General features: G+C 40.8%; 1 protein-coding gene across 1 annotated transcript; it reads left to right on the top strand.

The window, feature by feature from the left end:
• Positions 1-1792: 1792 nt before the first annotated feature.
• On the top strand, positions 1793-10385 carry LOC143852495 (zinc finger BED domain-containing protein RICESLEEPER 2-like). Its single transcript, XM_077361878.1, has 4 exons — positions 1793-1828; positions 1948-2901; positions 3040-3970; positions 10321-10385. Exons 1-4 carry the CDS (start codon positions 1793-1795, stop codon positions 10383-10385), a joined length of 1986 nt encoding a protein of 661 aa, XP_077217993.1.
• Positions 10386-14091: the final 3706 nt, after the last annotated feature.

Here is a 14091-nt window from a genome sequence, read left to right as displayed (position 1 = left end):
GAACGATGGTCAGCTACATTGGGAGGATCCATATATACTCTCTTGTTTTATTTTTTCTTTTTATGCTCTCTTTTTATCCCTCCTCCAAGTTTTTAATTTTTTATGCCTCTTTGCTATTGAATTTTTGACATACACCTCTCTCTTACAAACTCTCTACTTCTCTCTCTCTCCCTTACTAGGGCTGCAACTCCAGCCGGGTTTTACCCGACCCGCATCGACCCGACCCGAAAATAGCTTGGGTCGGGTTTAGATTTCTTGGGTTTCGGGCCGGGCCGGGTTTAAGGTCCAAAAACCCGGATGAATCTCGGGTCGAGCCGGTTTTGAAGGGGCCCGGCCCGGCCCGACCCGAGTTACTTTAGGTTTTTTTCATCATATGTAATTATGTATACAGTATATACTATATATGAGAAAACTAAAAAGTTAAAACTCAAAAGGCAAAAACCCAGATGAATCTCACGCACGCACGCACGCGTCTCTCCCCTCTTCTGTTCGTTCAAAAACACGGATGAATCTCACGCCTAGGGTTTCATAAATATTCCTCTCTTCTTTGATCTATTCTCAAATCTCAATCTCTCTCTTCCCTTCTTCATACGATCACTCACAGAAGAGGTAAATCTATCTTCCTCTCACTCCATTTTTTTAGGGTTCTATTCCCACATAAATAGATTCAATACAAGAAATTTGTGTTATGGTTTGATTGGTTTCCCCTTCCTTATCTCTTTGATGAATAGTATTTGAATATCTCTATTTTCTGGTTTGTGGATTGAGATGTGAGAGGAAAAACCCCAATTTTTGCATGGAATCAGGGGATTTTTGCTATCAAAGAGGCTGGAACCCATAACCTTTTGCTCTAATTCCATGTAAAACTGCCAATAACTAGGGCTGCAACTCGAGCCGGGTAAAACCCCTAATTTTCTCACTCTCTCTACAAACCCCAATTTTTTAGATCCATTTAGGTTATCAAAAAGTGGGTAAAAGACGAGGGAGGAGAATGAATTGCTTTTTTATTTTTTATTTTTTTTATTCTGTATGAAGAGATTATGAGTGTCTTGTCTTTATGGGATGCAGAGATGAAGATTAGCTACGGTGCAAGAAACTACAGCCTCTGCCATGGTATATATGCCTGTGACAATTAAGCCAGCCTTACAGAAGGGTAGGGTCTTTTTCTTTTCTGAAAGAAGACATGTTTTATTAATTTAAAATATCTTTAGGACATGGGGACACACGTTCCTTGCAATTTCTTGAGGGGAAAGTAAGTAAAATTGCTCATATTCCCATTTAAAATATCTTTCATTTTCACAAAGGTAGAGGGCATGTAAAATAATTGACCCCAGTTCATGAAAAGCCTTGAATTCTACCATTTGAGAGCTGATTTTACGTTGGACTACAGAGGGTTATTTTTACTCAATAGTCGAAACCTGGTCTATAAATAACCCTTGTATCCCCTTTCCTCTCTCACATTCAAAGAAGAAGATAGAGAAAGCAATACCATTTATTATCTATTCATCCATCTATCCTCATGCTATCAAAGAGTCATTCGATCCGTTGCTAACTATTTTGACTGTCTTTGATTTTTTTATACAAATGTTTTCTATTTCTTGTTCTTGATCTATATTAGTCTGCATAGTTTCTAGTTTCTACCACATGCTCATTTTTTTGTCTGTCTCTACACCTCATTTCTCATTGCTTTTTTTTTCTAATTCTCCCCTGCAGGTTTGTTCAAAAGCCTCAAAAAATCTCATTGGATTAGTGATTACACCTCTTTTGAAGTGAGTCCCCTTATTGAATGATGATGGATGATGATATTAATGAGAACTACGATATTCCGGTGAGAATTGCTTCTTATTTATTTATTATAATGATGCATTTATTTCATTCCTGTAAGATTTACTTTTTATTTTATTTCCACCAAACTTAAGAAATGGTAATTTGTGGATATTTGTTTAGGTCTTGGATTCTTCTGAAAATGCTACTAATACTGTTAGCACTCCTGAGGACTCCTCGACACAAACATCTAAAAAAAGAGCATATCCAACTAAATCTGTTGTATGGAATCATTTTACCAAAGAGAAAGGACCTGATGGGATAGATGAGAGGGCTAAGTGTAATTATTGCAAGAAATTATTTGCATGCCCAAGTAGCAGTGGCACTAGTAGTCTTAAACGACATTTGGATAAGACATGCATCCCTTATACCTCACGAGATAAGAGCCAGAAGTTATTGTCTTTTAAATCCGTTAGAGATGGCGATGATGTGGAGGAAGGGGCGGGTGTTATGCCTTGGGTGTTTGACCAAGATCGAGCTCGAAGAGAGTTGGCTATTTTTATAATTAAGCTCGAACTTCCATTTAACATAGTTGACAAGGATGCCTTTAGAGGTTTTATTATGGTTATCCAACCTCGACTCAAAGTTATATCACGCACAACTATAAGGAAAGAGTTGTTGAATATATATGGAGAGGAGAAACTTAAACTGAAAAGATTGATTGGTGTATGTCATCGGGTTTCTTTAACTGCCGACATGTGGACATCTAATCAGACTTTAGGTTATTTAGGTCTTACAGCACATTTCATTGATGATAATTGGAAGTTACATAAGAAGATTCTGAATTTTTGTATGGTTCCAGCTCCACATGGGGGAGATGTTATTGCGAATGCAATTGAATTGTGCTTGATTGATTGGAATATAAGCAAGTTAAGTACCATTACCCTAGATAATGCCTCAAATAACACCGTTGCTGTTAGGACACTTGTTCTGGTTCTTTCAAGGAAAGGCATGTTACTACAAGAAGGCCGATTTTTTCACGTTCGTTGTGCTGCACATGTCATCAATCTCATAGTGCAAGATGGGCTAAATGAGATTAAAGAATCGGTTGATGTTATTCGAGAAAGTTTTAAATATGTTCGGGGTTCACAAGCAAGAAAACAGTTGTTTGAAGAATGCATTTTGCAAGAGAGGCTTTCAAGTAAGAGAGGCTTATGTATAGATGTGGCTAGAAGATGGAACTCCACCTTTCTTATGTTAGAGTCTGCATTATAGTTTGAGAGTGCCTTCACTCGCTTACAGACACGAGATGCCATCTTTGCAAGAGAAGCCCCTAGTGTTGTTGATTGGAAGAATGCTAAAGTTATTTGCCGATTATTAAAAGTCTTTTATGATGCTACAAAGCTTTTCTCTGGGCATAAATATACAACTGCAAATTTGTATTTTCATGAGGTTTTTGCAATTCAAGAACACTTGCTTGGAATGGCTATACACGAAGATGTATCTATTAACCAAATGGCTACTAAGATGCAAAGTAAGTTTGATAAATATTGGAGGGAGTGCAATGTGATGCTTGCTATTGCAGTTGTCCTTGATCCTAGGTATAAGCTTAAATATTTGAGTTTTATGTACCATCTTATCTATGCTACGGATGAAGCTGAATCACAGGTTTCACTTGTTAAGTATGAGGCCTTTAAGATTTATGATGAGTATGTATCTGCCCATAGTTCAAGGCGAAGGCGAGTTTTACAGTCGGTGGAAAGATTTTCAGAGGTTGACAGTAGAACTTCTCCTCTTGGTGAGAGGAGGATTTCTAGTTTACAAAAACAATTTTTCAAGATGAGTGCTGAAAAGAATGATGTTGGGCCGGCATCAGAACTGGAACGATATTTGCAAGAAGAGAATCATGTAGATGATCCTAAATTCGACATTTTGAGCTGGTGGAAAATTAACAGCTCAAAGTATCCTATACTTTCTCAAATGGCTCGTGATATCTTGTCGATTCCGGTATCTACAGTTGCTTCAGAGTCGGCTTTCAGTACCGGTGGTAGAGTTTTTGACAAATACAGAAGTTCAATGAGTCCTGGGGTTGTGCAAGCATTGGTTTGCACTCAAGATTGGCTACGAGCTGTTAGATGTGATGGTAATAATGATGAAGAAATCGAAGTTTATCAACATGATAATGATATTGAAATCATTGAATCAGGTAATGTAACTACACATTTGCTTAGATAATTATAAATATGTTTTAAAAATTCTAATGTATTTTCTTTTCTTTTTGAATGTCTCATTGATTCTCGACAAATTCCATAATATGATAACAATCTTGAGCTATGCCATAGATGAGGTAAACTTTATACATAAATTCTTTTAGATAATGGCTGTCTATAAATTCCTTTGGATAATACTCAACTTTTGTAATGCAAAAATTCACTCATACTTCGTGTGTATTTTTTTATGCAGAAACCTATTGGAATTCTTTTTGGTGTAGAAAGCCCTCTATGGAAGCATTAACAATGGAATCAACTACATTAGCTTTTAAGTCTATTAGGCATATGTTGTCTTTTTGCACTTAATTTTGAGTAACTTCGTTTTTCCAATGTTTTACATTTCTTTAGTTTCTGGGGACAACTTGGTTTGCAGTGGGCTGGAACAATACATTATAGTGGTTTTGAGCAACTTTGTGCTTAATATGATAATTATGTTTTGATAAGTTTCTTAATATGTGTAGACACCCCATTTTGACCGTACCCCAAGCTATCATTTTGAATAAAAATTCCATCAGATGAGTGTTTTAGGGTCCCTAATTTCACCCTAAGCTAGGTTAGGATCCCCCTCAAGTCCCCGTAAAATTTCGTCGAAATCCGAGTTGGTTTGCTTTGCGAACGGACCGAGTCAGTGTCGTAGTATAAATCCAAAAGTGGGGTGATATATCCTGGACAGGGGGTGTGCTTTTGGAAAAATGGCCGAATTTTGTCTTTTTTTTAATAAGACAAAGCGGGTGGGGGGCGCCTATCAATCCGCGCGCCTCATCAAAAGGGCAGTAGTGCCATTATCGGTTTCCCCCATTCAATATATAAAGAAAAATAAAAAATTAGGGCTACTGTTCATTCTCTGGAAAAATCCGAGAAAAGAGAGAGAGAGGCTCGGCCATTTCTCTCTTCTCGACTCCCCGGCGGGCTTCATCACCAAACCCACCCCCAAATCCATTTCTCGGCCAACCGCCGGTCAACATCCTTCCGGCCACCACCGCACCTCCACCACCCTCCAACCTCCAGCCGGCCCATTGTCAGCCACCATCACATCTCCACCACCATCAAGCTCCACCATCGGCCTCCACCCGGGCAGCCAACTCCAATCACCTTCCCCGGCCACTCCCCCTCGCCACCAGCACCATCTTCTCCGGCAAAACCCCTCAAAATCCGGCCAACCCGAAACCCACACCTAAATCAAAACCACCTCTGCAACCTCCACTCAAGCCGCCACCTCCTCCGGCCGGCCAACCACCATCTCTCAACCATAGCCGCTGGCCAGCCACCAAACCTTCACCACCGTCGGCCGCCACCCCCATTCTCTCCTCCATCACCGTCGGCCACCACCCTCATTATCTCCTTCACCTCCATCGGCCGTACCTCCACCAAGCCTCTTCCACCGAAACCCACCGAAACCCTCTTCTCAACCACCATTCACCACCACCAACCGCACCACCCAAACCCAAAACCCATTTCGAAAACCCAAAAAAACCAGCCACCACTGACCACCCCAAACCCATTCGAAAACCCTCTCCCACCTTCATCTCCTTTTCCCTCACCGGCCGCCACCACCGCCTTCTCCGGCAAAGCCACCATCACTCTCCACCTCCGGCCACAACCTTCTCCGATCACCATCGTCTTCGACCTTCAGTCGCCACCTTTAATTTTTGTCTTCTCCGGTGAGAAACCCATTTGAAGCCACCACTAAATCCGGCAAACCCACAATCAAAGCCTCCACCATCTCTGCAACTCCCCGTCTCCGGCCGCATCTCCGGCCAAGCCGCCTCCACCTTCCTCCATTAAAACCCACCTCTGCCCAGATCTGAAATCAATCCTATTTTTCACTTCCTCTGCCATCAAACCCACATCCATCACAAACCCATTTTCACCGGAGCTCCACCACCCCAACCGCCATATTCAGCCTCCATTCTACAGCCACCATCACCATCCAAACCCTATTCTGTTTGAACCCCAAACCCATTTCATCGGCTTCGTCCGACGGCCACCACCATTTCTGCCCATTCCTTCACCACCTAAACCCCATTCTCTGCAATCCGAAACCCATTCCCATCACCTCTAACCCATCTTCTCCAAACCCACTACCATTTTCCTCGGCCCACCCACCATTGTCACCACCTGTCACCTTCCGCTATTTTCCCCATTTCCATTTCTTTAAAAGCTAAAAAAAAAAAAAGCAGAGAGTAGAGATAGAGAGAATCAGAGAGAGGAGACCGAATCGGCTCAGCTTCTCCCGTTGATTTTGCTGGAATCCGATCCGTTCTCCGAGTACAACAGTGAAGGAGATCCAAGAAGAAAAAGGAGGGCTGGGGTTTGGCTTCATTTCAAATCTTTTACTCAAACCTTCATTCTAATCCTATCACCTTCAAGATTTAGCAGCCCTCACACCTCCTTGATATTGGTAACCTTTTTCTCCCCCATATTTCAAGACTTGCAGGTTATATTCAAATTGTGTTTATTTCTTTTCCTTATTATTTTCTTTCCTTTATCGGGACCTTTAATCTCTAGGTTTCAGTGTTCTTTGTTCTTTACTATCCTCTTATGTGAGGGCAATGATAAGGTTACTTGGAGCCCATTTTTGTGTGTGTTTGGGAGACCCGCCCGGTCTCATTCTCTCGTTAGTCCTTTTTGTGCTTCGTTTGGTTTTGGAAGAACGCCCTACTCGGCTTGGCTTGATACCCCTACCCTTATGGGTATTGGGTTGCACATTTGTTGCACCCTAGGGCTAGGTAGCTGTCCGGCCCGGCTGGGTGTTTTACCTTTGCCAAATATGCACAGGGTCTCTTATTCCTCTTTACGTCATTTGTGTCTCGAAGACAAGCCTTGTCTCATGTAGAGAGTTTCCCCTTTAGGAGGCTTACCTAGCCTCATGTTAGAGTGGCCTCCTCTTTTAGAGTGAGTCTTTGACTCGGTATTGTTATTAGAGAGTCTCTGACTCATTGTTTCCCCTCTTTAGTGTTGTTAGTTCGGAGTTTCTCCTTTAGAGTTGTTGATTACTTCGCTCTTATTAGAGACTAACTCAGTCTTATTAGAGCTTTGCTTGCTTGGGATCTTGGATCGTTTTCTCTCTTCTTGGGACGCTATCTTTCTTGTTGTGGTTCGTCTCTTTGAGGCGTTAGTTGCTTGTTTGGGGTTTCCCCTTTTTGCTTTAGGGCTTTGCCCTAGTTTATGGTTATGCTTGTTTGTTCTCTGTAAGAGTGAATTCATCTAAAGGTCCTGACCATTGGAAAAGCTTTAAAATCCAAAAACATTAGAAATTTAAAACTCAAAAACATTTGAAAACTTTAAAAATATCAAAAACATTTAAAAATATAAAAAACCTTAAAAAATCTGAAGTGTGAGTGTTTCTTTTAGAAGCGTAGTTTGAGAGTTCGTTTCGAACTACGTTGGCTTGATCCTCTTTCACGAGGTACGTAGTGCAGCTTGGGATACATATCCCAAGTCCAGCCAAACTTTGTAAATAAATCTTTTAACCCTTTTAAAAAATATAAAAATCTTCCAAAATATTGTTTTTCGAAAAGATCTTCCTCTAGAGTTAGGACTTTGTCCTAGATAGAGATTTTTAGAGTTAGGAGTTTGTCTTTTGTTGTGTGCTTGTTGTGTGTTTGTGTTAGAGTTAGGAGTTTGTCCTAGAGTTATAGGAGCGCCTCCGTCCGGTCAGTGGGCGATTCACATCGCCGACTGATGACTAGAATAGGATGCGTTAGTCAACCCTTTGTTTTCCTTAGGAAATACAGCCTAGTTACACATAGGTTGTAGGAACCACCTGCATTAGCTTAGGGCTAACCTGCATTTAGTTAGGGCATATAGGGTGTCCTAAAATCTACAATTCACTGGAATTTAAATAATCGTACAATAAACTTTAATAATTGGTCTGGTCTTTTAGATCGAGTTTAGGATAGAGGGCTAGGTGTCTTAGGCATCATAGCTTAGAATAGGCGCGAAGAACTACGTTGCCTTGATTCTCGTGGAGGCGGGGATACGTAGGCTTCTTTGGATGAACATCAGACCATCCGAGGACTCGGGCTAATCATTTAGAGTCTTAGGTTTTGTTGTGTAATTATTGTATTTCTTTTGATGTGTTTTCTTACTTTCTTGTACTGATCTTATACCTTTAGTTATAGCTTGCATGTGTTTGCACATCAGAACTTAGACACCAGTTAGGTATGTCACTCATAACCTAGCAATATTTAGGTGGCACCTCTTTCATTTATTTTTTATGTGTTTATTATTTCTATTCTCAGGAAATGCATGTTTAGATAGACGACTCCTGAGGATTGTTCCCATTTCACATGATTTTTACCCAAACTTCTTCGAAGTTAATGAAAAATGGCATAAGAGACCAAGTGTTCGCACTCGGGCGAATTGGGGGCGCTCTTCGGACCTTCTCCATTCGTCACCAGGCACGGACCTTTAGTATCTCTGGTTTTCCATTGCAAACAGAGCATTTGTTTTGGTTCCATGGCGCATCCATGGATGGCGACTCTGAGTTATTTTTAGATATATCTTGGTTTCGAGCCCTGGCTCCGGATCAGGATGTATCTCTTTCCTTTTATATCGCCACTCATGCTATGCTGTGAGGGTGGCATCCGTTTCGAGAGTTCCTTGGCAGAGCTCTCTTCCATTGTGGAGATCTTAGAGGATCGCAGGAGGGATCTCGCGTCCCTCGGCACTTGTCCTCTCGGATCGGGGTCCACAGGCTGGCGACTCTGCTGAGGAAATCTTGAAACATTGCCTAACTCTTTAAAAATGCCATTTTTACTAACTTTGGAGAAATTTGAGCTAAAATCATTTTAAATGGGAACTCTATCGTTAGAATCCAGGGGCACCAGATAGGTGCGTAATTAAAATGAGAGATTCACACACTGCACATCATACATTGTCATATTCTTTATTTCTTTCATTATTTTCATTATTGGCCCCAGGGAATAGATATGACGCGTACCAGATGGGCAATTATGGCCTTGAGGGAACCGTTGTATCTATTTCCGAGCTATGCGCCGGAGCTGCAGCCGTAGACACTGGGTGTGCTGGTGTTCTACAGCAGCCGATGAGCGATGAACATACTCTGTATAATGCTGGGTGTGCTGGCGTTATACATCAAGGGTATGGTCATAAGCATAGTACCCTGCAGAAATGCCTGGGCCCTACTTTTATTTCATCATATTATGTATGTATATATATATTAGTTGCTCCCTTTAGAACCAAAATTAGGGAACCCTTGCTAGGACACTATATATATGTACTCATATAGGGTCGAACATGTGTTGCTCACACATGTAAAGCTTAGAGTTAGGAGCTTTGTCCCATTTGTAGACTAGGGTAGCTCATTTTATATGGCTACAACACGGTCCTAGTACACTCACTGGTCTGTCGCAAGTCGAGATTTTCTCGACTCTGTTAGATTAGATTAGGGCTGGTGCCCCTGGTTAGGGTGTGTGTATATATATATATGTATATATATGTGTGTATAGTGTATTATTCTTAGATTAGGGCTTATCCTTTCGAATAAGGTTTCTTTATCTATTTCAGTCATACCATTCTTTCAGACCCGGTCGATGACTCTTGCTCTTGCTTGGTCATCATCCAGATCGCGGTCTACCCTGTCATCTTTATCATATGATTATTCCTGTATCTCGGATTTATATCCGTTTTGTCGGCTGTCTGATCAGGGCCTACTTTCCACTGAGGTTTTCTGGTCTATTATCACCGATTAGAGTTTGTTCACTATTTCTTTCTTGGATCAGGCTGATGATTCTTGTTCACCACCTTTTATAGCCTGTGTTCATTTCTTGATTCTTTGTTATCCATTCTTCTTGCTAGCTGTTAGACCAGGGCCTGTCTATCAATGAAGTTTTCTGGTTTATCCATTAGCCACATTGTTTCATTCCCCAGCCTTCGGACCTGGTCAGAAATTTTCCTCTATCATTATTCTGACTATGGTCTGCCTTTTGTCTCTCGAGTGTATAGTTGTGTCGTTCCTTTGTACATAACTTATTTGCTGAGTCGATTTCTAGTTACCTTCTTATACCTACACCATTTGTTGAGTTGATTGTCTAGATTAGGACCCATTTTCGGTGGGCATTCCTGGTCTAATTCACCCTATCTATATTCTCTTGATTTGGTTGGTGTCATTTCCCTTGCCATTGTTGAAACCATAATATGTCTTCTCGTCCTTGGATTGTACATATCTTTTGTGTATATATGATTCTGTCGGTTGATTAGATTAGGACCCATTTCTAGTGGGGGATTCCTGGTTTAATCAATTATATTTACATTCTTTCAGATTCACCTGACGGGTGGCCCGTACTTGTCATTCTCATGGCCACAGTCTACTTGCTGCCATTTTGATTGTATATCCATTCTTTGTTGTGTCTTAGATCTGGTCGATGGCTTGTTCGGTGTCTCTATAGCCATGATATATCTTTTGGTCGCAAATCCAACCCATGACCAAGCGTCGTCATTCATGGTCAATCCTTCATGTGATTATATCTCCGTGGTGACCATATTCTGCTTGCTGATTGTGTGCTTATCTTGCCATCATTATTTGAGTGCAAGTATCCTTTTTGAGAGTCCTACATTACTGAGTTTCTATTCATTTACCCTTATGTTGAGTTGTGGGGATCACCCTATATAGCCGTCATGCTGCCGAATTTTGTATAAACACCTTGAGCATGATCGCTATCTTTTCAGAGTTATCGGTAAGCCATGAGTTTACTCTACCACGATCCTTTTAGGGCCGTCATGCTGCCGGATTTTACTCAACTCATTTTCAGTATGATCGCTATCCTTTAGGATTATTGATAAGTCATGTGCTTACCCTACCATGATCCTTCTTACAGTTCTGCTGTTAGTTTTATTCAAGGGAGAGATGTGTTTGTATTATCTCTTGTTTCAACTTGTGTATAACATTTCCATAAGATTGCCTCATACTAAAGTCAGTGTCTGTCAATTCCATGACATGAGTCTGACCTAATTCACCTTACCCGTTGACAGCATCAGTTTTCCCTCACCCTGCTCAGACAAAATGGCCATATCTGAAGATTTCCTAAAGAAAATGCAAGAATCGGTAATGAACCTATCTAGGGAGTTCTCTAATGTGAAGGAGGATTTCAACCAGCTGAAAAACCTAGGTAATGAGAACTTTTTGACCTTTGAGGACTCTGTAGTCCAAAATCCTCCTCCTCTGATCTCTGTTCCTGTCCAGGCCATTGTAGAACCAATCAGTGGTTCTAAAGACAAGGAGCATGTTGACGAGAAGAATCTGCCACTTCCCACTGCCGTAAGAAAAGAGGAAGAACTTGCAAAAGAAGTTGAGAAATTACCTCCTACGGTCTCTGTTCCTATACCAGCCGCAGTAGCGTGTCTTGATGATTTTAAAGGTAAGCAACATGTTGAAAAGAAGTGTCTTCTAACCCCTACTTCAGAAGAAAAGGCGAAAGAACTTGTTAAAGAGACTGAGAAGTTAACCTTTGATCAACAGAATGTGAAGAACCCAAAGAACGATAACAAACCTGTTGTTTATTCCAAGAAGATCGGCGGTATTGAGTCATCTCATCAAGCATCTCAAATTGTCATGCATAAGTCTGATGAAGTAGAAGAGAAATTAGTAAAGAAACCTAAGAAGATATTCACTCAATTGCCGAGACCTCCAGCAGTCATTCACCGAAAACTTGTTAAGGATGGGCAGTTGAAACTTATGGCTCCAAAGCCACCACCTAAGGTTCTTCCAAGGTTCTACAACAAGGATGAATACTGTGAATATCATCAAGGCCCTGGTCACATCACTAATTTTTGTCGCTCTCTCAGATTTGCAATCCAAGACCTCATAGATAGAGATCGTCCCATTTGGCCCGGGTTTAATGCTACACAGCATCCTTTGCCAAGACATGTTGCAATTTCTTCAGCTGGTACTAAAGCTAACTCGATGGTTGAGCCTTTTGAGGATCCCATTATCACCGCTCATCCCACCTTTGAGTTAGGGAGTTCTTCAGTTACAAATTTGGGAATGTCAGAGTTTGAGATGTCAGGAGGTGGTTATATGCCAGAAAGAATATCACCACTGCCTGTTATTGAAGATCAGCTTAACCCGGATCGACAAGATTTGCGCCAGGGTTGAACCCCCAGTCATTAATATCATGGAGGAAGGAGTACTACTTATAAATTTCTAGTGCCGGTTCATCATTATTGAAGAAGTGTCCTGTGTTGTCAGGTTTGTCTTTCGTTGAGTGTACACCAACTTTTCTCTCGCAAAGTTGGTAAGTCATATTGTGTTGATGTCAAAAAAAAAAAGAAAAAAAAAGGGGGAAGTGTATGTCATGTCTGTCAGTCTTCTCATCGAGTTAGTTTTTTGTTTCCTGTCAAATCAAATGTAAAGCCCATAGAGGCGTGTCTATGAGTCATTAATGCAATCGAAAGTTTTCAATTCAATAAAGTTGTTATTTTTGTATCTCGGATATCTTATTGATTCGCTCTTAGATTTAATGTTTAAATAACTAAAGACACCCTTCTCAGATGAGAATGCAGACAAAATTCCTCTCGAGATCTGAAAAAAGGTCAAACGAGAGGAAGGGCGTCTAGCATAGCCACTTGATGAAAGAAATCGAAGCTATCAATAGCGGTATCGAAATCCGAAACTCGGAAAAGATGAATTGGCAAAACTTTACTTCCCCAGGAACGTGAGGAATTGATAAATCTATTTAGAGGGGTTTGAGGTAGTCTTGCTCGATCCTATAAGGATAAATCGGGTGAATGCCCTGTGTTGTTAAAAGCAAGACTCCATTGGCTTAAGCATGAGTTCAAAGAGCAAAATGTTAAAGAGATGAGCATCAGACATCCTGTGGAGCTGATGAGATATTGAGGGAAGGCTTCCATGCAAGGAAGTCGTATTATAAATTTGAGCCTTAAAAAGAACAATTGGGCTGCATATTTTCAGTATGATTGCGAGGTGGAACATTTCAAGAGTAAAGACATTCCACATGTTTAAAAAAAAAAAAAAAAGAGACAAGGAGTTGTGGAACCTTGAGCATAAATTTAAGATCTTCGAGATAAGAGATGGAGCATTATGGTTGAAGTCTTGTCTGAAAAACCACCAGACTCTTCGAAAACATTTTCATAGTCTTTGAACCTTAGCATGTAAGAGCTTGCAAGTTAAAACACCAGGAGGCCATCCTTGGACGTTTGAGCCTTTATAGCCAAAATCTTAACGTTTTGAAATCCTTTTGTGAACCCTTTGGGCCAAAAGTCAAATCAAACCTTTTCTTTCTAGCCACAATATAAACCAGAGGTATTTTCTTTAGAGAGTTTGAACTACGTTATGACCTGATCCCCACCTCTTCAGGGGTACGTAGGCGTCTGATTAATTCAGATTCGGTCAACCTAGGGGATAAAAGCTAAATCATCCCCATTTCAAAATTTTGAAGCTAAAAAGCTAAACCATTCTTTGTTAAACCATGATGAACTACGCGGACCTGATCCTCCATTTTTGGGGTACGTAGGTAGTCTGGCAAGACCAGATTCGGTCCAAATCGTTTGAACTTTAAATATCCCACCCTTTTGAACCTAAGCCTTCCTAGAAAGCCCTTCTGGTGAAACAAGCAAAGGTTCAAGGCAAATGAAAGCAAAAACAGAAAAAGAACGAGAGTCTGAAGACTCACTAGGTTGAAAACCCGAAAGGGCGGCCTAAATGAAATCATGTGCTTGCTAAGTCATTAACCAAAGAAGTTGGCTTATGCAAAGGCAAGGGTAGCGGTCTGCTGGATTGAAAATTTGAAGAGGCAATCTAGTCAGAGTCAAAGAATTCCCATGAAGAGAGAATTGATGAGATACCAAAGGAGTTCTTCAGTTGTGCAGAATTTTCAAAGTTTGAGTTGTGACTTCTTTTGAAGAGAGAAATCAAGGAGACGGAGAAGCATTCTCAAACAGGGCAGGATCCCAGAATCCGAGTAGTGTCGGCAAGACTTGCTTTGATACTTTTCTAAACTAGGGGCATTAAGATGGAACAATCCAAATGGGGTAATAACCATGACAGAAATCCTGATGGAGGAAATTAGATCCT

The sequence above is a fragment of the Tasmannia lanceolata genome, unplaced genomic scaffold, assembly GCF_043159265.1.
Source record: "Tasmannia lanceolata isolate RefF3 unplaced genomic scaffold, GAP_Taslan_0.1 ptg000019l, whole genome shotgun sequence".
Classification (NCBI taxonomy): Eukaryota; Viridiplantae; Streptophyta; class Magnoliopsida; order Canellales; family Winteraceae; genus Tasmannia; species Tasmannia lanceolata.
The sequence above is the reverse complement of the archived record's forward strand: the minus strand, read 5'-3'. Positions and strand labels throughout refer to the sequence as shown.

Coding starts and splice junctions, on each gene's coding strand:
- LOC143852495 (XM_077361878.1), top strand. CDS start 1,793: ATGGATGATGATATTAATGAGAACTACGATATTCCG. Junction 1,829..1,947: donor ATGAGAACTACGATATTCCG/GTGAGAATTGCT, acceptor ATATTTGTTTAG/GTCTTGGATTCTTCTGAAAA. Junction 3,971..10,320: donor TATTGAAATCATTGAATCAG/GTAATGTAACTA, acceptor ACATTCTTTCAG/ATTCACCTGACGGGTGGCCC.